General features: G+C 39.7%; 4 protein-coding genes across 17 annotated transcripts in view; 2 read left to right on the top strand and 2 right to left on the bottom strand.

Moving 5' to 3' along the window:
* Rhogef64c (Rho guanine nucleotide exchange factor at 64C) overlaps positions 1–4,319 on the top strand; it is a 110,232-nt gene extending 105,913 nt beyond the window's left edge. For 2 of the 3 annotated variants that reach the window (XM_071699677.1, XM_071699678.1), the window contains 9 exons: positions 72–283; positions 1,380–1,644; positions 1,810–2,031; positions 2,123–2,272; positions 2,340–2,447; positions 2,547–2,699; positions 2,779–2,895; positions 2,981–3,082; positions 3,193–4,319. In XM_071699677.1, the coding sequence (XP_071555778.1) occupies positions 72–283; positions 1,380–1,644; positions 1,810–2,031; positions 2,123–2,272; positions 2,340–2,447; positions 2,547–2,699; positions 2,779–2,895; positions 2,981–3,082; positions 3,193–3,321 (1,458 nt within the window). In that variant the 3' untranslated portion in view covers positions 3,322–4,319. The remainder of the gene's footprint in view (positions 1–71; positions 284–1,379; positions 1,645–1,809; positions 2,032–2,122; positions 2,273–2,339; positions 2,448–2,546; positions 2,700–2,778; positions 2,896–2,980; positions 3,083–3,192) is intronic. The other variant, XM_071699679.1, reaches the window with a different exon arrangement.
* On the bottom strand, positions 4,158–5,804 carry Mttfb1 (mitochondrial transcription factor B1). Its single transcript, XM_071699697.1, has 3 exons — positions 5,166–5,804; positions 4,747–4,900; positions 4,158–4,654 (listed from the first exon to the last, which is right to left on the bottom strand). The coding sequence occupies exons 1-3, from the start codon at positions 5,794–5,796 to the stop codon at positions 4,345–4,347; spliced, it is 1,095 nt and encodes a 364-aa protein (XP_071555798.1). The 5' UTR covers positions 5,797–5,804; the 3' UTR covers positions 4,158–4,344.
* A 141-nt stretch (positions 5,805–5,945) lies between these two features.
* LOC139768991 (cytochrome c oxidase assembly factor 3, mitochondrial-like) lies at positions 5,946–21,727 on the bottom strand. 4 transcript variants are annotated; one of them, XM_071699705.1, is made up of 3 exons: positions 21,489–21,727; positions 6,364–6,431; positions 5,946–6,271 (listed from the first exon to the last, which is right to left on the bottom strand). In XM_071699705.1, the coding sequence occupies exon 3, from the start codon at positions 6,243–6,245 to the stop codon at positions 5,991–5,993; it is 255 nt and encodes an 84-aa protein (XP_071555806.1). In that variant the 5' UTR covers positions 6,246–6,271; positions 6,364–6,431; positions 21,489–21,727; the 3' UTR covers positions 5,946–5,990. The 4 variants fall into 4 exon arrangements, with proteins under 4 accessions (XP_071555806.1, XP_071555804.1, XP_071555805.1 ...); XM_071699703.1 differs by having other exon boundaries at positions 6,344–6,431; positions 21,489–21,716; XM_071699704.1 differs by lacking the exon at positions 21,489–21,727 and adding an exon at positions 6,846–7,151.
* Positions 21,728–21,923: 196 nt separating this feature from the next.
* The window catches only part of Fife (regulating synaptic membrane exocytosis protein fife), a 165,887-nt gene continuing 161,484 nt past the window's right edge, over positions 21,924–26,326 (top strand). For 8 of the 9 annotated variants that reach the window (XR_011717470.1, XM_071699687.1, XM_071699686.1 and 5 more), the window contains exon 1: positions 22,069–22,404. The gene's annotated coding sequence lies outside the window, so the exon portion shown is untranslated. Of the gene's footprint in view, positions 22,009–22,068; positions 22,405–26,326 lie in introns of those variants that run through there. The other variant, XM_071699685.1, reaches the window with a different exon arrangement.

Here is a 26,326-nt window from a genome sequence, read left to right as displayed (position 1 = left end):
GGCCTCGAAAGTGCGGACATGCATGCCAGTTAATGTGGGATTCTAATCGGTGCTTCTTATCACTTTCGCAGTCGAGAACGGTCGACATAGAGAGAACCGACAGTGGGGTCGGATCTGAGAGCAGCCAAGCCAGTAGCACTCGCTGTGTCGCGAGGCGCTGGAGGACGGGCAAAGTTTCCTCCGGCCCGGGGAGCCTCCTCGGTGGAATGCCGCAGGTGATTTCCGGCGCCACGAAGCTGTGCGAGGACTGCGAGCAGCGGCTGGACCCCCTGATAACAGACAGGTGTGCCTGAGTGACTTGAAGCCGGGAATCGAAACCGTTATAGTTTTGATGCGTTTGATATCCGGTGCTACTGATACGGAAAACCGCCTCGATATACATATCTTGATGGACAACCCGCTCTCGCATTTTAGCGTCGCGTCTTTATAGTTTTACATCCCGCTCGAGTCGCCGGACGCGTAAATGAACGTAAACGGACCACGGAGAGCTTCTCCGTTTCTAAGAAACTCGTTCTTAATGCATCCCGACGTCCTAAATCGTACGCTGTTATCACTCGGAGCCGGATTCGAGCAGATAGCGCTCGATGATCCGGAGAGAGGATATAACGGTCCGCAGTCCTCGCTAAAGCGTATCTTCCACGGCTTGTGCGACCGAGTTTCGACCGTGAGAGATTCGGTTTACTGCGAGCTCTCCGCGCGGGATTCGCTCGATTCGCCTCTGAACTATAAATCCACGAACAAAGTGCCGTTCTGCGTTCCGGCCTCCCAGGAGCAATCCCCCGGATCGAGGAACGAATGCCGTTTCGCCACGGTCGCGAACTTTTCAACAGACGTGATCTACCTGCGCGTTCGTCGCAGCGATCCGTATACCGATCCTCTCCGCGTGAGAAATCAATCGAGAAAACGTCCTATCTCAAATTATTACATCCACTTCCGGAAACGCGAGCTTTCTGATTAACACGTCTCTCAACGTGTCTGTACTCTGTATCTATATATTGTTTTTATTGGAGCAAGGCTATTGAACGCTTTTATAATTCGCTCGACTAGATTACGCGGGGGAGACAGTGGGCCACTTTCTCCCGCCATCGATTTTATTTCCCCGAGAGCGAAAGTGTCGTTATCGAGGAGCGCAGTTGACGCTTGATGAATGGATAATGCAATATGCGTCTGGCAAGTTGCGACAGCCACTTTCATTCGCGATCGTAGATTATACAAATTCGTAGCAGCCGCGAGCTCCCGTATTCGATTCGCCTTCGCTTTCATCTGACGTTAACAAAAAAAATCTCTTTTAATAACACAGGATAAACTTCCTTATAACGTTCGTGTTGTCGCGGCGTCGCGCGCGCAAATATTTTTATTTTTCTTGTTTTTTTTTTCAGCGGTGTGGTTTATGCGCCTTTCGTGTGCAGGAAGTGCTCGAAGAAGCGCGCGGAACGGAAAGAGATTATCACGGAAATCGTGGAAACCGAGCAGAAGTACGGCAGAGATCTGCAGATCATACTCGAGGAGTTCCACCGGCCGATGTTAAGAGCGGGCCTTCTCACGTCGGAACAACTGTCGGCGATCTTCCTGAACGTCGAGGAGCTGCTCGAGCACAATCTCGTTTTAGCCGAGAAATTGAAGGATAGCGTGGAACTCGCTCAGGTAAAGAACTCATGCAAAAAACACGTATTTCTTTTAATCACGCGAGCTCCGTATTCGATTCGCCTTTATTTTCATCTAACGTTAACAAAAAAATTTCTCTTAACAATATAACTTTCTGATATTCAAAAGTTCACGTTGCGATGCCTGATTTTCTCGATCGCGTAGGAATCCGGGGACGAGGATCTCTTGACGGTGGACGTGGGTAAGATCTTCCTCGAGTCGGAAAGGATGCTCCACGCTTTCGAGAGCTACTGCACGCGTCAAGGCGGCGCTAGTTTGTTACTGCAAAATTTAGAGAAGGAGAAGGAGCTTCTTCGCATCTTCCTTAGGGTTTCCCAAATGGAAAACACGGTTTTGCGAAGGATGAATCTGAACTCCTTTTTAATGGTATAACGTCACGTAATTCTTTGACTTAATTTTTTTACTCAGGAATGAAGGATATAAATCATTCGTAATTTCGTGCATCATTATTTTTCAGGTTCCTGTCCAAAGAGTTACGAAGTATCCTCTGCTTCTGGCACGTTTGCTCAAAGCGACACCCTCTGTTCGATCTGACATCCAAGAAGCGAAGAAGAGGCTTAAGCAAGCTCAAACGAACATCGAACTACATTTGGAACACATGAATGCTGTAAGTATATTGCGCTGTATAAGTATAACATAGCTAAAAATAAATGCGTACTTTATTTAATCAATAGGAGGCAAAGGATGTTACATCGACAAAATTGTGGAGGAGAATATCGATTATTCAGAATGGCAGACGGTCCATCGGCGAGCAGGATATGGTCAATATCAAGCTGAGAAAGGTGTGTATATTTAAGTTGCTTTTATTTTTTACTTGTTTAACTCTAAAGTATAAATTAATTTTCTAATCATACCGTTAACATTTACAAAATTTATGTTAGATGGCCGTCGAGATCTTGGAATGGGCACACGAGGAAGCTAGGTTTGTCCTTGAAGGACGTCTTCTAGTGGCGCAGCCGACTGATAATAATTGGAGACGCGGTCGAACTGTTAAACTCGCACCTGTTACTGCCATGCTCGTCACAAATGGCAAGGTAAATATATATACGTGTCTTTAAAAATCTCTTGCAAAACAATTTTGTGCGTAAATATAAATGCCATTTTTATTTTCAGCCGAATGCCGAGTATCCCGAATTTAACGACGACTCGCTCTTTCCAAAGCACATAGGTATCAAGGAAGCTACCCTACTTCTGGTCAAAGAGAAGCTTGGACGATATTCTTTACTACGAGTGAGTCATCGCATATTTCATGTTTGTAATTTTCTTATTGCCCCGTAATGAGATTAATCATGCAAATCTGTTTTTTTCATTTCAGGAGCCACTGTACCTCGATAAATGCATAGTATGTTGTGAAACAGATCTCGAAGATTATTTCGAAGTACAGGAATTGTCTTCTAAAGAAACGTTTATATTTAAGGTAAAATATTAACTTAATTTCTTTTCAAGTGCAGATCGAGACAATGGATTTTAATTGCGAAGAAAATTATTGGCATTGGTAAGAATGTATGATAAACTAATTTATTACAGGCCGAGGACGGCGCGAGAACGAAAAGATGGTGCAGAACGTTACAGGCTCACGCGCAGTCCCTTGGTGCTTGGCGTAAACGTCGAGGGGCCCTTCCTAATATCATGATCTGCGGCGTAGCGAGGAATTAACGGCTTAGTTGTAATAGGCACGTACGTAACGCGATTATCGTATCCATTTAACACATTCTTAAGCGACACTAAAGTTCTTCGACAGTGCGAAGAAGTCTAAGCGATTGCATAAAGAGTACATGTACATGATCTCCAGATGAATTAGTAATGATTTATTGCGGAGAGAGAACGCTAGACCAAAGGATTTCCTCGGCTCGTTGACACGCGACCGTCGACGAGCGACACGAAAGTCTAGTTCTTACCGAATTCAAGGTATAACCATCTGTGTTCGGTTGTTACAGTACGTTGCAGAAACTTGAGTTTCCTACGACACTGTAAAATAAAATGCTACGTGGCCTCGAGAGCCGCGCATAATTCCATCGATTCCTAATGAATAAATTTTAAGTACACATATATAATATATATGTCTGCATATATATAGGACTATTTAATATTAATGATTAAACCCTTCAAAAAAAGATGACGAGTAGCTGTGATATTGACCGGTGTATTGGGTATCGTTTTCTTTTCGCAGATTATTTACGGATGTTAAAAATACTCTATCCGCCACATTTTCCATCCGCGATTCTTCTTACTAGTATCGCTTCTTGCGAAAATGATGTTAATAGAATAGATTTTATTAGATTCGAGGTCATAGGGTTCGCAGATTAATAGCATTGAAGAATTTGCGTGGATCGGCAGCGTCAAGGATACAGGGTGCCGTATACGTTCCGTATAATCGGTGTGCATCGAGAATTTGTAAAACTAGGAATATACTACTTGTTTTCATTCCTCCAATTACTCTCTCCCTCCAAATAACAGTATTTTTACTACGTCTAACACAAGCAAAATGCAAATTGTACATTGTACTATATTTTTATTTAAGAATTAAGCCATACTGTGTATGTATATAAATGTATATTTACAGATTTCCTCACACAGTTCTAACCGAAATTCATTGTAACGAGTTAATCCGCTGCATTACAACCTGCGATTTAATAAAAGTGAAATTTGATGCACGTTTCCGTGTATAAATCGTCCCGCTTAGGTACTCGTTCCTCCTAGCGTCTCTGCACAGTTTCCTTCTAGCGTCTCGGCATAGTTTCCTTCCAGCATCTCTTCACAGTTCTGTACTACAATATCCCTCGTATTTTTTAAAGGTAATAAATGCCGAGACGCGCGATAGTTATACAATCCAAGCTCCGGTTGTTTCTCCACCAGATATTTGAAAGCGGTCGCTAGCCTGTCGATATCCGCCACGGTAAGTTGTGTCGGCCTGATGGTCGGTTCCAAGTCAGCCAATTTGTACATCATCAAACCTAATTCTTTGCGGCGTTCCAATGGGAATAAAGTCCTGTGAGACAAGAGATAAAAAAAAAACTTATTTGTAAAACTAATTCCGTTTATTTTTATGATGAAGGTAAATCAGAAAGTAAATAAACTTACTCGACGCATCGTATGCTGTACTTCTGTCTGAAACTGAACATGTGCCTCGTTATCATTTCGAAGAATTTAAAATTGTGTTGCGTGCGTGGTTTGACCAACGGCGTAAACGACACCACTCCCACATCGACATCCGGTTTTGGAACGAAAGCTTCGCCTGTAAGTAATGAATTGGAGTGAATCGAGATTCATAAAACAAATCAAGAAAAGCGGCGTTAAACGGTCAGGACTGGATCTTAGATGCCTAATAATATTATTAGTTGAATAATATTACTAGGCATCCAAGAACCAGTCCTGACCGTTCAACGGCGCTTTCCTTGATTTGATTTTATATCATATATACGGTCGTATTTTTCACTTATACTTATTGTTCATAAAACAAATTTATGTAATAGAGTAAAATGTACGAGCCGTTGGATTACCAGGTATAATAAAACGAAGTACTGGAAATGTCCAGGTTTGTGCCATTACTGACAGCCTGCATCGTTGGGCTCCCATCGGTGGAGCCACCAAACGTTCCGCTACCTCTTTTTGAAACGTCAACGTCATTTTCGTCCTACCGAACGCCCAAGGTCCGCGCTGTTCGGATATCGCGCGTAGCCACTTAATTATGAGAGCTGTCGACACGCTGAACGGTAAATTGCCTATAATGAAAATATCTGGAGGTTTATCGTTCCAACTCCTCTTTTTCTCCACCGGGAATAGACTCTCCATGTTCGTCTTCATGATATCGTCGTATATTATATCCATCTTCCCATTTATTGCCTCAAATGAATCTGCTATCATATCTAAAGTCGGTTTAAATCTCGTATCTTTTTCCACGACTACTAATCGTTCAGGGACCTTTCTCAAGATAGATCGGGTTAATCCACCCGGGCCGGGACCGACTTCCAGTACGTGGCTGCCGGCGAGTTTTCCCGCCTTCGTTACAATTTTGTCGGTTAAATTTTGGTTCATGAGAAAATTTTGAGACAAACGTTTTACGGCATTTAAGCGGTACAGTTTCAATATATCTCGTATTGTTGGAAGCGGTGGCAATCGTGGAGCGGACATCTTCAAATCTTGTATTACAGGCACACTTATGTGAAACAGACGATTTACAAAGTACGATCTCGAGTACGAGGGAAGAAAACAAAAGTATCACTTTACAAGCTATCTATTCTACTGTATAAGCAAAAAAATATAAACTTTTTAACACACGATAAGCCGTAAACTTCTTTATTCACATTTCTAAACAAGGTAACGTTTCAAGCAGCCTTCTCAATCGTCTTTTCCGGCATTTCAAAGTCGTCTAAGAATTTTTCCTGCTTAACCGAGTATATTGTATAAGCGTAAATTCCAATAACTGTGAGGCCTAAACCGATAGCTAAACGATTATTAGCTTTACGATATCCCTGTACTCTTATCCCCCTTTGCAAGTTCTGCTCTTCCAAGCGTTTCATATAAACTATATCTGTGGACTTGAGCTTTCCCGCGTCTTTTAGTAGGTCAACCTTTGGCATAGCCTCATTTTGTGCAAGTCGATTATCTGTAAGATAAAATGATTAATTTTACTTATGCCGAAGAATACAACGTAAAATATTCAACTTAGATCATTCACCAGGTCCCATTTCCACACACCAGCGTCCTTAATAAATCAGAACAGGTATATGTTCCTTTTCTTATTATCAGTCCAGCCTCGTCAAAATCTGTTAAACAAAAAAAAGACTGTTGTAAAAATCTTTATTTACTTATACAATAAGAAATAGCGCAAAAGTAGTAAAACTCTTAGATAGTTTATATATATATATATATTTTTTTTAGATAAACTCACATACATATCACAGTTTCAATATGTAAATTTAAATATGTAAAAATGTTTCTTATTAAATTATAAATATGGATTGAATAATATTAATAAATTCTTTTTCTACAAAATTATAGAAAAATAACTTTAAGATTAACTCGAAAAAGAATTTTTATCTAAGATTTTGAGGTTAAGTTAAATCAAGTGTGATTCTATTAATATTTCTCTTTATGTGCGCGACAATTTTTACCAAATATTAATTAACAGATGCCCTACATATTTGACAATGATATTAAGATGCGCAAGTTATACGTACGGTTGAAAAGAATCTTATAATTCAGCTTTATCCTCTTTACATTGCAAAACCACACGCAATCTAGCACCCCGTGCAATGTGCAATGCAATACCGCCATCGCAGCGGCGATTATGCGCAATACAAGAAAATGACTTCAGCATCTCCGTTGGTATTATCACGCTTAACATCAATTCGGTTTTATGGAATTGGTCTTATCGTACCTTTATTGATATTTTCTAGATTTAAAATATGAAAAGTAATCTAGAAATGTTAATGAGACATGAGACATCCGTATACACGGTCATACTCTTATCTTCAGCGATTGTCTCATTCATGATTATATAATCGTGGTCTTATTATATAATTGCGACCGTCACTGCAATGTATAATTATCGCCAAAAACATAAATTTATAAAAATCAATAAAGTAAATATAATCAGATAAAAAAATGACACTTATCAAATTTTCAAAAACAGAATTTTAGAATTCTATCTGCTAAAATTTGAAGGGTCTTCAAGGTGTCAAAATTTAAACTCTCAAATTGTTAAAACATCAGGCGAACATGATATAAGTTAAAAAAATGGCAGAGATAAAAAAACTTGAGCAATTTCAAGAGCTTCATTTATTAAAATATAAAACAGAGTACTATATGTATGTTAATTAAAATATAAAACAAACTTTACTTTATCGCACACACAATTCATTCTTTCTATAAGATAAATATACCGTCTATTGAAATTAATTAAAAATTTGTAATCATTATTGGCGGATACTAATATTATTCGATAAAGATTTAATAATCTTTGACTGAATATTATTTTAAATATATCTTTTATATTTTATTAGCGTATAATAAAAGCTTTCTACTGTTTTATTATAGACTTTCATCTCAATGTAGAAAATGTGCAATTTAATTTATTAGGAAAATGATAAAGCGCGTATATAGCTAGAATAAATATTACGGAAGAGAAAAAGCAGAATTATAAATTATAAAAGAGCCAAGAATAAAATACATAGTTACACAATAATTTTTCTATTAAGAAATTAAAAAAGCAATATTAACGTAGGTGCACACTTAGTGACAACTGTAGCTTTAAAAAAATTAAAAATTGTATTTATTTTAGTACATATAATTTATCAAGTAAGTAAATCAGAAATTACCGTAATGAATGGAGGAATTTTTATAAATTTTGAATCTAAAATAAGGAGACCGATTTACTTAATTAAAGATATTTATTTTTTTTAAATATCGATATAACATGATGTAAATGTATTTTTTACGAGTCCATATGAGTGTCAAGATAGAAAATACATCCATTTCCGCGAGCTGATTAATGATATGAGATCCTTGTAGTATAATAGGGTATTGTAGAAAGTAATCTATTCACTGTCAGGCTATATCCGTAAGACTCATCGTCGTCGTCGTCGTCGTCGTCGTCGTCGTCGATCGATCGGCTGCTCCTTTTCGAGAGGAGCCTGACAGTCGTGCGCGCTGCGCTCTCACGTACTCACTCGGTACGTTAATAATGACGTGCACGCGTGGAATTCGATAGATTGCGAGCGATCCGCCACTGAAATTCGACGTACAATCGGTAGCCAGCTCGCGAGTGGATTAGGCGGCTCGGATAAATTTTCAATTGGATCGCTAAGCTCTCTTGTCAGTAACTGACGTTGCACGGTTACGCGCTGGCACAGTTCATAACAATTTGACATATTTCACGGGCGGAGAGCACCAGCTGCATCTAATTCCACGCGTCGAAAAGTAAATCGAGAGAGAGAGAGAGAGATTGTCACGACTTGAAGAGAATTTCGATAATTTGGAAACGTCGATTAAAATTCGACCTTCCAATGTCCATTTCTTCCAACGTAGATATTAACTTTGATCTCGGTTTAAAACTTACTTCTTATCTTTTTCTAATTCTTAAAACTAGACAAAGATAAAAAGTAAGTTAAACCGAGATTAAAGTCATTAAAGTTAATCGGCATCGATAGAAATGGATATTAATATTTGTAGAAATAATCGCGCTATATCTTGTAACAATTAAATAATTAATTTTGTAAGTGACCAAACGTTATAATCCTCAGAACAATCTTTCTACGTTCACTTTTTTGTTCTAATGAATTTCAAGATAAAGAATTGCGTTTGTGAGAGCTGAAATAAAATATTAGATAAGAAATTAATTTAAAGTTAATGCCGCACAAGTTGGATGTACGCAAACAATCTCTTTAGAAATTTAGCAGATTCGAATCTTTTAATGACACGCGCATTTTGTGTGCGCTTTTTTTCATTTTGCCCGAACTCGTTGAATTTCCGCTCGCCTTTGTTGCTCGTTAATGAAAATCAATGCTTGGACACTCGTTCAAACGCTCGCGATCCGCCAAATGTCCGGCAGCCAAAATGTTGAACGAGCGCCCGAGTCGAAAGCAACGTTCTCCATTTCGGTTAAATTTACGATCGTGCTCGCTTTAGTTTATGCTGTGTCCCGTTTGCTACTGACTGATTTGTGATCTTGGCGAACGAATTACGTCCACGCACATGTGACATTCGATGTTAAACGTACCTCCCACTCGTCTTATGCACCGCTTAAATTCAATTTTCAATCAATATTTCGCTACCGCTCGAAAGCGTTATCCAAGAGAAATGTATGTCGTTTGTGTAAATCTCACGCACTCTTCCAATATTTTATATTAAATTTTTTTTAAATATAAAATATTAAAAGTGCGTGAGATTGGAAGTGCGACACAATACCTTCCTATTTTTTTTATCTATCTAGAGAGAGAACTTCAAATTACCGTACAAAATTACCGTAAAAAATGTTCTATTAGATCAAGTGTAAAAGAATTTTTATTTTAGAAGCAAACGATCGTTTGTATTTATAGCTTCGTAATCATTATTATTATAAACAAACTAATACTCATATAATATTTTATTTGTACGATTTTATGCATCTGAAAAACATAGATTGCCTGAGAAAGGAAAATGTATGGCCGATATGCAGGTTATGAGAAAAGTACAATCATTGGATAATATTTCAAACTCAATTATTCATAACATAATAGATGTATGTGTATCATAACAATGCGAATGTGTTAATAGATAGAAGGAAAATGTCATCGCTTGAAATAATAATGTGTTGCATGTGCCACGTTTCCGCAAGAATGCGCATAGTCACTGCACGATAATTATAATTGAATGCGATTTGAAATTAATGATTACCGGCGCCGAGCTATTAGTGCGAATTTTATCTCATCTGTTCTCGTCTATTCAACGCGAATGATGTGGTGCCATAATAACGCATCGATTTACGGATTTGCAGTAAAAGCGTATATGTGCACGCGCATCTATTAACATTTTCAGAATGCTCAACGTTTCGAGATAGCGCGCCGATTATGGGAAGTTCTGTATCGGATTTCTACATCCATTGTCGGCGAACGTATCATTAACATCCGAATTATCTGAACATAATTTTCGTATATCGCGTTGCGCTACGACAGGTGGTGGACAGGTCACATATTCACGACTGAATTAATCCGTTTAAAAGGATAGAATCTTCCTTCTATCGTTTTATTATTGTAAACGCCATTTCACGCAATCTTTTGGCGCTAAACTTGTCGACGAAACGCTCACCTACAATTAAAAAAATTGATCGCCCACGTATTTTTACTGGATCGCGCTGTTCTTCGGTGTTCTTTATTTCACGAGGTCAACAGGGGATAAAGATTGAATCTTCGAAGTAGAATCGCGTGCTACAGAGTCAGCACGGACCAGCAACAATGTGATAATAACACGATCGTGCTACTCAATTTCGTCATCATTTTCGATTTTCTCCATTAAATAGGTAAAAACCGTGAGAATTTCGTTTCTTTCGTTTCGCTGAGATATCGTTTCTCTTATGCTTCACTGTCAGGAAGAACTGCAACGAGTTCGTAGAGCGTAAGATTTGCGTATGCATGAGAATTTTTGTATTAATAATTCAACGAATATTTCCTTACACAGAGCAACATATTATCGATTTCTTTTAACCAAGTTCGCCAAAGTTAGACGGAAAATGCTTCTCTTGTTTTAGCATACAAAACTGCCAATTTCAAAGTTTAATTCTTGTGACATATTAATAATTTATCCAGCATCTTCTTTTTAGTTGCGAAGCTATATATATGTCAATTGCGAGAAAAATTAAGTCATTCCTTAATGAATTTATTTCTTAAAATTGAATTTCAGAAGATCTAGACAGAATTTTCTAGGTGTACTTACTTCAAAGATAATATTATTTAGAAGTTAATATTTTCAGGGAGATGAAGTGAAATGTTAAAAACTATTTTCTCTAAGATTATTAAGGAAGACGAATATTTTTTCTACTTTTTTATTATTGCTTGTGAAGCGAATCGGATTACGAAAAAAAATTGACGTTTCAATCCTTCATTCTTCATAGCTTGTCAGAAAATAATTAATAATATTTTATGCATATCATCCTGCATATCAAAATGAATGAGTAGGATTATCCTTATTGAAAAATCAAAAATACATGTATACTAAATACATCTATATAGTTTCGTCTTAATTAAATTCCTATGATATTTACATTTCGATATTATGCATTAAATTACTCTGAAATTTATTGTATAAATTAACATAAATTACATCTGTACTACGATTAAAATATTTTACACGATAAATTATGACTCTATTAAGGATGCTATTAACCCAAAATGGCGTATTATATAATTGCGAGAGAGGAACAATGCGATTCGCAATCTTCCTATTGAACGTAGCAGATGAGATAAAGTATATCATTAATTAAATAAGTAATTGATTACTAGCGCGATATATGTATAATTAACTAAATTATTAAATGGACAATTAATTGCCTCGCAATTACTATATCGTCTCTCATGCATATGTAACTGATATAGCAAAAATCCTCAATTACGTGCGCGTCCACGTTTAGCTACAAGCATAATATGATACCCATAATGTTATATTCCATTAGAATATATAGAATATTTTTTGCCGGATATGGAGCAACGGTTTCATGTTTCCATTAAACTCGGCTAGTATCACTCACACGCAAAAGCAGACCTGCGAAATGATTCACGACGAAGTTTCCACTGCCCGCAGAATCGAATTACGAAAGTTCACCGAAGGTAGCGATATACGCTCCGGATATCATCGGCTTCGGGAGAGAGGAAGGGGAAAAGGGGAGAGGGAGAGGGTTAGGAAATCTTGATTCAATTTTTTTCATCCTCGGTTGATTATTATCCGATCCGAATCGTAGAAACGTAAGCTTTTCGGATATAAAACCGAGAAATTCTCTCCTTCCGAAAGTTTATAACGAAATTATTCCTGCAGCAGCTGGGAAGGCAGTCTATTTTATCTCGTTTATGGTACTGTCGTTCTTAAAGTCTACGATTTCGCAAAGATCCGGACAAAGATCGACTTCGGAAGCCACCGACGAATAAGAGAGAATCGGAAGGATTCTCGAGCGCGATGTCCTGGAAGGCGTGATTTATCCTACGGTTTTCCAATATAGAAATTTTCTAACATTGGAAGAGATCCATTCCGTGGCATTAGTATATATCGCATTAATATATCAGTACATTTTAATAACTGACGTAATGATATACGGAATAAACCTCTTTTATGCGTGCATTAAGACGGACATGACATCAATTTTCAATTTTTTATATCTTTATAAAATATTAGATCTCTGAATACACATTGAGTTATCTATTTCTTGAATTTTTCGTTCAAAGAACACTAAACTTTAGAACGAAAAAGAAGAATTTGGTCCATTTTTTCAAGATATTAATATGTTAATTCGATATTCTGCATAATTCAATTTTTACATCTTCCCCGAAAGTAATGTACGCAAATGCTCCGCGCAAATTTATGTTGAAGGAAGACTTCAGATTCCGATTCCGAATTCATCGCATATGTCTTATGCAGCTCGAAAGGCTCCATAGAAGTTACCCTCGATGTGAAAGAAACTGCTTTCCTCGTCGTTACAGCGGTGTCCCGAGACGGGCGACGATATGGAGAACGTATAAGTGGCACTACGGCGTATCGAGCGCAAAGTGGATCCGTGTATTTCGAAAGGACGGGAAGAATGAGAAACGACGAGACTTCACAACCGAAGAGAGAGCGGCGGCTGCGGCGCGGCGGCACGGCTGCAGGATACTCCCGGCGGAGAGACGTCGCGTCGTTTCGTCGACGGTGGATTTCATGCCGTGGGACGATATTTTTTATTTATGAGGCCCGTTAACGCACCGAACCGAAGCTCCGAAGCCAAAGCCCTCGGCCAATATCTATGATAATGCGCGATATCGTGTGACACGGATTTCGACGACGACGACGGCGACGACGGCGACGACGATGATGACGATGAAACGTGCCTGTGTCACGGAATCGCACGTGCGTACCGTGCGGATTCATGAAGAGAGTGTCATCGATTTCGATTATGGCAATTGTCGTGCAATATATGTACATCTAATTATAACAATTATTTATTAATGCAATATTCTATCAATTAACATAATATCTAAATTTATAACAATTTGAATCTTTCGTCCGTAAGACTTTTCATCCCGCAATTGCAAGCACGGTCAAGAGACACGCCGTTTCCTCGTCAGAAAGTCAGAAGTCGAAGACGGAAGAATTATCGAGTTAATTCAGTATAGAGAATGGTAACTGAGAACAAACGTTCGTTTATTATTCATCGAAAATAATTATTATTCACTATTTTGTGCAGTTATAATATTTCATTAATTGAGATTACTGTTATAACGACTTGTTACCAGACATAATTATTATAATATCTAATTACGTCAATAGTCGATTGTTTTATCAATATTGTATCGTTGATTCTTTCGAAAATAATTATTACTCACTATCTTGCGAGAGGTGCAGTTATAATATTTCATTAATTGAGATTACTGTTTATACTGTTTATACTGTTATAACGATTTATTATCAGATACAATTATTATAATAATTATCTAGTTACGTTAATAGTGATTGTTTGATCAATGTTGTATCGTTGGTTCTTAAAAATATGTTAATAGCGCGAATATAAATTGCCTTATTTTTTTAATAACCATGACCTTTGACTAAAATTTAAACCCTTGGGGGGCGTGCACGTATCAGTTGCCATGCTAAAGTTTATCGTCGCTAACCATCGAATTCTAATCTTACTCTGGCATTATGATATCGTGTTCAATGCCATAAGATATCGAATGTATAATCCGTTAAAAGTACAACGACATAAATCACAACGGTGTTATTAAGTTCTTCAGGCGACTGTTATCCTTATATCTACTTAAAAGTAGCAAAATAACAGAAATTTGAAACGATACGTAAAACAAGAAAATAATGAAACGGCGAAGCGTTTAATAATCGTTTATAAAAATGCAAATGAGGAAGAGATTTCATTACTTATTTGTATTCTTGAAATTAATTACTTCATAAGATTTTTTAAATCGCCATATCATAAATAACAAAATATCAATGTCGCAATCTTCGTGTTGGAAAAAACTCGAGTCCGAATGGATCAAAGAATCTGTGCAGGAGAGAAAATATTAAAAAACTATTGTATGCATTCCTTATATATTTTTGATTATTGTTATTACTTTCAGATTATAGCTATTAATATAATTTAACAAGTTAATATATTTTTCATATAATCTTCGTTATCATTTTTCCAAATCAACGTTGACCATATTTTTCATGCGCGAGAACACGTGTCGCTTACGTCAAATCAATCTCCATTACCACGCGCCCGGAAGTCCCTTGACTTTTCCTGTATATACCTGTACAAGGGTGAATAAAGACAAGATTCGCAGAGTCCAACACGCGAGCCACTCGAGCTTCCGCACGGAAGTTTCCGTGCCAATGTCGAAGTTATTCTTAACTCGCGTCAGAAATCGAGTCGTTGTCTTTGAGAACTTCACGCGCCGGCTCAATCGCGACATTAAAATTGAACGGCACGTGTCGAATGGCGTAAAATTGTTCGTCCCCAATTTCCAGTGATTTTCTGTCGGGTTCGCAGAAATCCGATAGCTGGCAGGACGTACTAATAAGCCGCGCGACCTAGTTTCGAAAAAATAAAAAGAGATCTTCAAGAGAAATCCATTTTTGTAACGTTTTTTTGACAGACTTTATTAATTATGTATCTCGAAGTTTTAAGACGTAAGTATTTATATATTACATGAGAGAATAATTTTTTTTTCGTCATCTTCATTTTAATTGCGATAATGATAATAGACACGATGGAAAATATTTTAGGAACCGTGCGATTGTACTGCATTACTAAGTTGTATCAGGCGCAAGTTACTGAAGATTCGTGTAACGGATTACTCCCCTTGGCGCTTCCATCTTATTATACAACTTACAAAAGGATTAAAGAGATTTTCCGAGGATGATTGTGATTTAATCAGTTTTTGCTGCGATATAATACGCCAGCTGCTCGCGCTGATGAGAGAAATTACGTAAGCGTAGTGAGCGTTTCATAGTACGTTGTCGCTATATTAATTCTTCATTGTACACAGCTTACAGCAATGATCTATGAATGTGTAGTTTCAATGTAAAAATATCTCAAAATCTTTTATTTAGTGAGATATTAAAAATGTGCTATTTATTCGAACATTTTATTTGCTGTTAATAAATAAAAGTCGATAGATTACGTAGTAAGCTTCTTGCAGTTTGTATCAACTAAGGAAATTATACATATATAATCTGAAAGATTAAATTGTAATTTTTGAGAAAAAAATTGAAAAAAGATGGAAAGAGGAAAAAGGGAGGGAAAAAGGAGAAATATGAATTTGCGCGAATTTTTGTCAAGGTGAGTGGTGAATGCAGGTGAGTCAAGGTGAACAGCGCAAGGTGCTGTTTGCAATGTAAACTGGCGCACGCTAGTTGAAACAGCTGACGGACGCTGTGGTAGATTGTATAAATAACCGTTTTCAATACTATACACTGCGTGCGTTGTGTTATGCGAGTTTGAAAACTTCAATCGCTCGCAACTTATTGTACATTGCAATTGTTTGATCCAGTGATCGTATCATAGGTATTAAAAAGAGAGACGTAAGCATCGCGAGTTTTAAATAAAAAGAAATCATATCAAATTCATATTAAAAATTAAATTTATTAAATCCGGTGAAGTTATTTCTTAAAAAAAAGCTCAATACTGTCTCGAGAGTGTAGCAGTGAAAAATTATACTGCAACTTGCATTTGAATATATTATTTTAGACTTCCAAGTGAATCTCCAAGAGATTTAAATTTCAAAAGGCTCCTGACGTAACTTAATCGTATATCTTCAAAATAATCGACTTGAAGTAACAACGACTGCTACTTCGAGCGTTACAATTTTGCCTAATTGGATTTACAAAATCTTGATTTACAAAATTAATGGACTTGCGTTTCTGAAGCGACCGATTCAAATGTTCTTATCGCTCGACGCTCGCGGACGCGGAGCGTCGCGTCGTAGTGCAGAATTAATTCAACGATACTCCAACGGGAGGAGACGTTGTTGGGAGCGCGGGAGGGTTTCCTCATTACTCGGATGCGCCGTCCTTGTCCTCCGCTCTCTTAATTTCTCATCTCCTGGACGGAAAATGCGAGGCGCCGGAAGCGAGACGACGAGGTGTTCTCGCAGCTGCCGGAAGAAGCTGCGACGTGGTATGCGACGCGGACGGTTACCACGCGACGCTATTAGCGCCTTAACAGATAGGCGGGTAAACGCCCCCGCCTCCGTGTAATCACATAGTTACTACAATTTCCGCGATAATCCGCGGCCGGATTATCGCGCGAGCACCATCCGGGTACACGAGCTTGGAGATGCGGGCCCGCATTTATAATGCGTCGCACGGCGGCGAGAGCGTGGGATGTGCGGGGCAACTCCGATACTTCCTTTTTCCCCACCGCGTCGGGATATGGAAGATTGAATTTCACCCCGTGACAGCTCCGTGTGTAAGAACGCGCGCGACCCCATTATCCCCGCGAAATTTGCCGTGTCGTCAAAATTGCCTGATTAGGAGCGAAAAGCTCTCTCTCTCTCGGCGGCTCCCGCGCGTAGTTTATTCAATGGACGCCGTCGCCTGCCCGGGATTTCCTTCCGTCATTCGCACGTGAAAAAAATCTCGGTTGCGCAGCACGCGTCCAAGATTCGAGTCAAGATCCATGATAAGAGGCACTTGCCTCGATGGGGAAAACAAAGAGGATAAGAAAAGAATTTATTCGATTGCACGGAACAGCGAAATATTGTACTTACAAATATTTGCGCGCGGCAAAATTTTATGTATTACAATTGGTAGTGCTATTGGACTGAGAAACGAATAGTTATACCGCACTGTAAAAAAATCTGATTTGTTCATTTTCCACCAGAAAACACTAGTCGAATCTACCAGAATCTGGTTGAATTAATATAAATTCTGGTTGCATTAATTGGAAAAATCTGGTTCGTTCATTTTCCACCAGACGTCCTAATTAGTTCAACCAAATTTTTTTTCAGTGCGTGACATTTCGAAAGTATGCTGTGGAAATTACACGCTGAGTGACGTTACGAGATAACATTCGTAAATTGATATAATTATGAAACCATGAAAGTGAAATAGTTGAGCGCGGCGGAGACAGTTGGAATAATATTTGATTGTATAAAATTCAACTCACATATCCGCTCGAAATAAATGTTGCACGGCGACGTTGGGCTCGCGTAAAATCAAGAGTAATTAATTCACGTAGTAATAAAGTAGAATAATTATACCTCTCTCCTGGGTTAGCGGGTGCATTGTTTCTGAAAATTCATCGCGTTACGTACGGAAACGCGTACAAGTTTTATGCCCGAATTAAGGATTATAGCGGGACCGAATTTTCGGCTAAATTTTCGAAAGCCGCCTGTGCGTGTAATCTCGCACGGTTTTCGAATAGATTATTATCGGCCGCGAGATTATGACGTATATACTGTGTTAATAAAAAAAAGTGTTTTATTACAATCCCCTTATGAAAATAAAGACCCACATTAACGTGTCGAATAAAATTCTTTTTCCAGCAAGGACCGTGTGATTTACTGCAGTTTTCGTTGTGAAAAGAGGCGCGTAATGCACACGATATCTATAATCCCTGTTAAAAGAGAAAAATTTCAAAGAATTCAATTCGATTATCGTCCATAATGTACGACCCTGAAAGTTCGACTTGGAATCGAGGTTTCTATTAATCCGACGGATAAAACCGTGATGCTAGTTCTTGACCGATGAAGTTGTGTGCCGTCGCTGGGTATCGAATTAATGGAAAAAGTTTCGCGCGCCGGGAAAATTGTTGCCATAAGTCGGCGAGCGAGAAATGGAAAACGGAATTCACCGAACCTTTTTCTTTTTCCAATTAATCCAGACGATCGCGCAGATGATTCGCGATCGATTCGCGGTTTGCATCGTTCGTCCGTGAATTTACTTCGAATAAGGGGTGGGATCGGAATACCGGATGTTCCATTGTCATGGCGAGTATCACTAATCGTCAGTGCCTCGTGTATAATACGAATAGTTGGGCGCAACTATAAGATCCGCTCGCTGCATCGAGCGCGCTTCCGCGCTTTTGGCTCACGAGCTCGCGAAACACCGCGCATACACACCCCCGAATAGGAAACTGTTCTCTATATTCCGCGTAAGTTTCCGCGCACAAGGGATTAATTCGCGACCGTTGTTTGAAGGGGTTCCCTTTGTAATTCTCGGGGCTAGAAAATGCGATACGTTATACCGGGAACAATGTTTAATGTTCTCTGTAAAGTGAACGGTATGATCTCTATGATGTCTCGGTACGCGAAGTTGAAATAATGTGAAAAGAATGAAAAGTATATTTCTTTGATGCTTAAAATATACCTATATTTCGTATATTTATTGTTTCGTAGGATTCTTATTTATTTCAAAAGTTTTTGGTTTAATGAGAACTTCTTGCGCAGCTTCGATCCTTTCAAGCTGCTGATTTAAATTGTAATTAATTTGGATAGCGTGTATATGAAGATTTCTACCAACGTTCCGTACAGCAAACTTTCCGGACGATTCATTACTGCTTTGAGATTAGCACAAGGCATAAGGTGAACGAGAAGCGCAAATTATATTTCATAAGATGAATCTACATGTTTACTTTTCTGCTTTAAGGTTCGTATTTTTAACTGTACAGTTAAGAAGTAAAAATGTATAGAATAAGACAGATATGTAATCTTGCAAGTTTGACGTCACAAATATCGAATTAATTCTCAAGATCCTTTTGAACTGTATTACTTCTCAAAACTGATTTTAACGAGTCTCTCGGTGGAAACGCGATTATAAATACGGGCCTAAGTTCTCCAACGAAGTTTTGCGGCTTGAGTAATATTTCGTAATGCCGCGCGTACTTTGCAATCTTCAAAGATATTCTCGTATCGTAAGAATTTAATGATGGTGCCAGAATTCAAAGAACAATCAAGACTCAAAGTGCACGAATTCTTTTAAGCGAATTGCTTCGAAGCTGAAAGATGAAAAAGGACTTCTCAACGCGGCGTGGCATTCCTTTGTTGTCGATGTAAATTGTTAAAAACACAATTTCTCTCCAATTACTAGACAAATATAGATATCCAAGTTGGCAGATACCCAGAAACTCAGTAGAACATCTTCTCACAAGATTCGTAGAGGCAAAAGTAAGATCGTTAACACTCTCTATCTTCCAACGTTTCGAACTTTAATCTAATATTTTGAAAGACTCGAAGAAGCAAAGTTGCTTGTACACACAATTTGTACTTAATATCGCAAAGAATACAGTATTAAATGTTTTTCGAAATATGTTCATAGACACACGTGTCGTAAATTTATTAAAATTTAACGTACTTATTAAAAATACGATTTTATAAAATAAAATTAATTTGCTTGAAATCGCCCTAAAAATACGGGAAAAAAAGCCGGGAATAAAAATATTATCATTATGTGTCAGTACGAAGAGCAGTAGGGTGTACACTCTCCCCCTCACACTCTTCCGTTCCAAATAGGGTAACAAGCGTCGTCGTCAGAAATCTAGTTTTATCGCGAGATGCTTTTCCAACCTCACCTGGATCTCCATAACTTTCCGCGCTGTTCGACACGCCGAAGCGTCCTTCCCTGTTTCATCCACCCTCCCTCGCGCCCTCGATCGTGTGCCGGAACTCTATTCCGACACCCTCGACGTATAATAACCGAAGTGTCCCGAAACGCGCGCGCTGTTCGTCGCCTGCGCATCGCGAGATATCCACGTCGCACCCCCTTCGGACAGTCCGCGACGAAGGAAGGAACGAAAGGGGCTGCAGGATAACGGAAAGGGGAGGGAGGGCAGGAACACTAGGGAGGCACGAGCCCGACCTGAGCCACAGGAAACTTCCTCTCCGCGCGCACGAAATCGATCAGATAGTGACGCTCGTGTGACGTCTTGTCAGGATCCACTCCGCAGGCTCTCCTCCTGCGGTCTTCACGTGGCTAATGAGGGTGTCGTGGACCATATATATAGGGAAATACCTTAGGTTTCACCCCCGGAGAGACGGAATTCCTTGATATATTCAAAGTCAATTTCGAGTCGCATTTGTCCCTTGCGAAAATATCAAAGCGGTAGTTCAAAGTTTCTGATTCTCAAAAGAATTTTAAAGAATTGCATTTTTTTTATGTATACTAAAGTTATTATAGGACGTCTCAGTGAAAAATAGTCAGAGAAGAGTCTCACCGCACACAGTTTTCGCAAACTTGGATTTTTCAGCGGCAAAGCCGCTTGCTCTCGATCGGCTATAATCGGTCTGACACACGAGGTTCCTTAGACGATACGTTTATCTTTGTTCTCCAGCGTATGCAGTTTCCTCGTACGACCGCGTTGCGAAGCAACGGATTTATCTCGATATAGAATTACGTCTTGAAGAGATATTTACGAGTAATGCTTTAAGAGCATTACGCTTTCCCGTTTCGAATGACATAACATGCGTTATACGACATGTCGCAATTAATCGCGAAACGAAGTTAAGATTCAGCGATGCAACTCAATTTCCAGCATTTCCGATTAAACATATCGACGACGAAGCTACGTTGTTTATTCAGAGGTACGCGACTTGCATGCAGCTCCGGCAGTAATATTGCGTATGATTCCAGCGCGCAGCGGCACCGACGAGCAACGCTGTCAAAATTGCACGATTTCGTACGTCGATTTGTTTCCGCTTTTACGTATGCATGTCGCATCTATTTACGTATTCTGCTGCAACTCGGTATCATTTAATATTCCCGATCCTCGGATTAAGTGATAACGCAGATTTATATCCTCCACCTATTTCTCACTCATCCCTCAGCGAGCATCTGCGTATGGTTAATCGCTTGAAATCGCGCGATACGCAAGTACGCGAAACATATTCGTTGAGATAAGTCAAATTTTAATTGTGAAATATTAATAAGAGTCTATATTAATAAGAGACAACAATTAGAACAATTGACAACTGTGTAACAAAAAATATTAAAAAACATTTGTTATTCAAGAAAGACATATCTATCACATATCAGCATGTAATGTATGCTACTAAATCCAAATTTTTCGCAACCAATTATTTGTGTGTAATCAGCAGAAAATCCGAGCGCAAGAAATATTAGAAATTTCCACGACGACAATTTCTGTTTAAAGATAGATATATAAAGAGATTTGCCTTTTTATTGCCTCTTTTTCCCCCTCACATCCCTCTTGTGCCAAAGTGTCGACTTCTCTTCCCGCGTCCTTTCCATTGAGCCGACAGCGAACATCATATCCATTCATCACCCGAGTCAGATCAACGTGATGTACGATCTCCCTCAAGACCGGATGCGAGAGGCGATTACGCAGTAGTCGAGATCGACGTACGCATCGACGACGCACGCTCGTCCTGGTGCGCGGTGTCTTCGTCTCGTCCTTCGTCCTGCATCGGTCGTGAGGCAAAGGCTTCTTGCCCCTAACCCTCGAAGAGGGTAAAGGGGCCCGAGCTTGCGCCCTGAGCTGCTCGTCGAGGACGAGCTCCAGGACGAGGGGGGCGCGAAGAGGAGGGGCGGACGGAGTGGCGTCAGGTGGGGTTGAGAGGTGAGCTTTTTCGGGGGAGGACGCGTTCGTTCGCTGTAGAACGTGGCTGGTGCAGGGGGTTGTCGCGGCACACTGACAGCAAGGTGGAAAAGTGGGAGAGGAAAGCAGGGGGAAAGGTGAGGCATAGAGTGGTGGCGGTTCTCCGGTGGGAGAAACGGTGGACCCGGGCAGTGCAAGCCGGGCTGCCTGCCCGACGATACGGTCGCTCTGTTGGGGGTGTCGCGGTAATTTGTCTCTTTTTTTTTCTCTCTGCACGCGCAGGCTGAGCTTGGTATCCCGCTCGTACGAGATACGTCGGTTTCCTCTCTCTCTCTTCTCTTCTCTCTTTCGGGCGCTTCCGGCGTGCATCCGTCGGGCCGTGTCTTATCGGGAGGGGAAAAGTGGGCGCCGCTACCTGTGTCAAGACAATACCGGAGAGCACGTGCATCCGTGCGAAAGGGAGCCGAAGAGCGTGCTCGAGGGATCGTACACGCATCCCCTCTTGGAAGCTCGTGCCGCTGGACAAGTAACAGGTTGGTGTTATAGCAACGTCTTTAGAAGCGAGCGATCGCGATCGATCTGTGCGGAGATGCTCGTGTACGCGGCAAAGAGCGATTTAACTACTATCACTCAGTTTTCGATGATTTGCGAACAATTTGCGGATATAAACATACTAAAAATGTTAGGAATCAAGAACGTAGGCAAGTAACAGTTGGTGATGATGATGTTCGGAAGTACTTATACCTAAGAGAGGTATACGTGTGACATATGCACGCATCTAAGTATCTAAAATACCAAGCTGTCGCTTAAATCATGCTTTGGTCAGTCACTTTTTATGTACGCTAATTGATTACGAACCATCTTGGAGACAAATGCGTACAGGATTTGAGAGTGACGGTCGCGCGAGATAGTGCATAATCTGTGTAAAGGTGGCGAGGCACGTAGTAGTTTCGGTGATCAATATTCAGGTGTGAACTCGTTATAACTTGCGACGATATAGGTAGTACAGGTTTAGGTAGGATCAGACCAGAAGATATGTTCGAGAGCATCAATAATGACGCTCGGTCGTTCAGGAAAAAAAAATAATTACGAGCAAGAAGCCCGATAATTTGCTCGTCTAAAATATATTTTCAACCCTGACGGCCATTTTGTAAATTTTATGCGGCTTATAACATATTTCGAAATGAGACAATAATGCATTTAAGTCCTACGTGCAGCGCATTATAATATAAAAATCACTTTATCTATAATATTATCGTAATTTACTCGTTCTTTTTCATCCTTATGCATAAAATTTATTTGTCATGAAAGAACAAGGAACCGAGGAAGTCAATAGATCTTTAAATAGATCTTTAAATAACTTTCCATATAGTTTTGTAATTTTCATTTTGCAAAATACAGAATTTAAGATGGATAAAATTAAAAAGGGTAAATTCTGCGATCATAAATGTGCTTTTTCAGTCGAATTTCAAATGTTATTCTAATTATTCTAATTATTAACCGTGACCAAGTAACAGGTTGACGGCAGTAAATCGCAATTTTGCGCCTCGTAGACGCCAATATCCGATAACGATCGATTTGCTGCGAAATGCAGCCGTTTGCTTTCCGGGACGGTTAATTAGGTGATAGATGACAAGCGACGGATGATGCTTGGCGGTTTCCGCGGTCGGTCTCGGGGCCGCGCCAACTTGTTATAAGTTGGCGAGTTTCCGTGCCTAAGTAACAGGTTGCCTCGGTCGCAGATTAGAGCGGAGATTTGTTTCGTGTCAGTCTCCGTTGAGCGCGAGTATACGATACGTAATTAAGTTACACGCGTAACAGGCGAGGGCAGGGTCGAGCTCGGAGAGCTCGGAGCTACTCCTAGTCGTCCTTCTCAGCCGCTCCATCTGCGTCGCGCTGCGTATTTTATGTCTTTCTTAACGACGTGCGATCGAGTTCGCTCGATCCAAACCGTTAATCTTCCCGTAAATTGGGAGTCTTTAAGCGCATTTGAGTAACAGGTTGGCGCACTCAAATCCGACGTTAGGTCTAACAAGACAGTAGTTGCGACTATAACGTTAGGTCTATTAAGACGGTAGTTGCGACGCTTCGTGACTATAATTGCATGAACCGCGCGGCGGTTTGTGCAATTAGCGCGGACACGAGGGTTAACACCGTTCGAAAGGATTTGCAGGTAGTTTTGCATTAAACAACGTGTTAAATATCGCATACATTTTGTATTAATATAACAAATACACGTTTTGTCGCTTAAATATGCGTACTTAATTACAATTCGTTATCATTATCGTCGAATGTAAAGAAAGTTTATTTTGTCACGGTTCTCGTCGTATATTTCGAAAACACAGAATAATTATTGTAGAAATAATTATTTTAAATATCCCATGAGAATGTATATTTCAATATTAAATCGGGATATCGTCACATTTTACTTACGTACATGTAATTATATTTGCTTATATATTGATTGTCTTTTTTAGACACATGACCTTAAAGAGCTTAGAGCTTGCACACTTGGAGCTTACACACGTAGAGCGTTCTACAGCTCTATGAAACTTTTCTTGTTTCCTGCGCTATCCTATTATGACGCTTATTGTCCTTATTGCGACGACATAAGAAGCGGAACTTCTTTACGTGATCCTGTGTGAACTTACGGCCTGAATACGAAGAGTGTTATCTAACTTATACGTGACGCCGAGATATTTTAACGATGACGGTATTATCTTAATCCATTGTCTCTCGTTTATATAATAACGATTCCGCGCTCTTTACTTTCCCGATCGGTTGTTCTCCTCCGAGAATTTAACGGCAAATGAAGCAAATCTGAGTAGTCGGGGAAATGCACGTCGATAACGCAATATCAATTCCAATATGGCTCGGGAAGATTCCTACGGATAGACTCCCGTGACAGATAATGACTTGCATCTTTCAGGGATCCGGTTCGCTTAATAAAGCGACATCCGAGAAGTTTTTCGCTCGAAAATTCTTCTGTTTTAATCCAAACAATTTTAGATGAGCAATTTAGGTAAAATGAATAGCTAATATTACAACTGCAAACGCACGCGAAATTTTATTAACGCTAAATTTCCGTCGAAAAATGACGTTTCCGCAAGTTTAATTAAAACGTCAGTTACCACGCGCGCCGTGTGAAAATGATCGTCGGTGAATTATGAAAAAAAAAATCAATGAAACCGCGTTTCGCGATTGTTGAATAACGGTTGAGGTCGAGCGAATCTGTTTGCGACGAGAGAGAACTAGAACCTTTTTCTCGCGCGTTTAATTCGTGTTTGTAATATTTCAAATTTTACATTCGCTCATCCATACACGACCGTAAAAATAATAATGTTAACGAATGTATATATAAAATAAATTTATGAGGTACATCCGAGGAAATCATTGACATGACATATTTTGGTAGACAGTAATATCTAGTATTGTCAATTGCAATTATATTTTATAGGTACCTACTTTCAATTTCGAGCAAAGTATATTGATTAAAATGGGAGCAGTTGCTCAACGGAGCTATATGTTAGAGTGAAAGTCGCGTAGTCATCGTGACCGAATTTTTGAAGCGGCGGCGGTTTCGTTATATATTGGTAAGTCAATAGCGGCTTCAATAAGCGATGTTAACGTGGCCATCACACAGCCAATCGAGAACCAATAAATTCGACGTAACACACAGAGCGCATGCAGCCGTTGGCGAGATGCCAATGAAACCGGCGCGTGGTATCCTCACAAAGGTAATGTTTCCGCGGCGCGGCGCCTTTTCTCATTTCGCAAATTGGCTTCCGGATCGCGATTCAAACCCGCGAGCTTCGCGCTCTCTCGCCGCAGCCGCATCTCCCGGGAGATTGCACGCGCAACTTCACGCGGGCCTTATGGAATTTTCTCATCGACCCAAAAAGCCAGTCCGAGTGGCGGCGCTTTTACGTCAGCGCGGGGGAATATAAAAGATCGTCGAAATATTTCCCATCCACTTTCCGGATTCCCGTCGGGCGCTGTTACCGCCCGGAAACGAAGTGTCGACACACAGGACTTATTCCGAATGGGCGCAAGCTTTCCTATTTACGGTCGCGCGTTCGCGCGCGCACGAGTTATCGAATCTCTCGAAACTCTGCGAATCTGCGAATTGCTCCGCGCAGTGAAAATATTGAACTCTCGCAGAACCTGTAATTTTTCCCTGTAACTTTTGAAAATTGGACGGGGTCGCATGATTGTGTTCAGGCATAAAAATGTTAACTTCGCTCGGATATCGCGTGGATATCAAACGAGTGGAAATAACGGATTTTTCAAGGTGGACGAGAGAAAAATTGGAACATTTAACTCTCCGTCAGCAATCATTTTTTTACTAACACCGTCAGCAAACACTGAGGTGGGCTTTTAGGTTTTTTAGGCTTTCAAAAAATCCAAAAAAATTCTAAGTTACTTGCCAACGTCTACTACATCCAATAGGTTTTA

This window comes from Temnothorax nylanderi, unplaced genomic scaffold (assembly GCF_030848795.1).
Source record: "Temnothorax nylanderi isolate EJ_2023f unplaced genomic scaffold, tnyl_v1.0 TNYL_tig0019_pilon, whole genome shotgun sequence".
Taxonomy (NCBI): Eukaryota; Metazoa; Arthropoda; class Insecta; order Hymenoptera; family Formicidae; genus Temnothorax; species Temnothorax nylanderi.
Note: the sequence above shows the minus strand (reverse complement) of the source record. Positions and strands in the feature narration are given on the sequence as shown.

Excerpts from the sequence above, each read along its gene's own strand:
- Mttfb1 (XM_071699697.1), bottom strand. The coding sequence starts at position 5,796 with ATGTCCGCTCCACGATTGCCACCGCTTCCAACAATACGAGATATATTG. Across the intron at positions 4,901-5,165 it reads ACTTCGTTTTATTATACCTG|GCGAAGCTTTCGTTCCAAAA; the intron begins GTAATCCAACGG and ends CATTACTTACAG. Across the intron at positions 4,655-4,746 it reads TACAGCATACGATGCGTCGA|GACTTTATTCCCATTGGAAC; the intron begins GTAAGTTTATTT and ends CTTGTCTCACAG.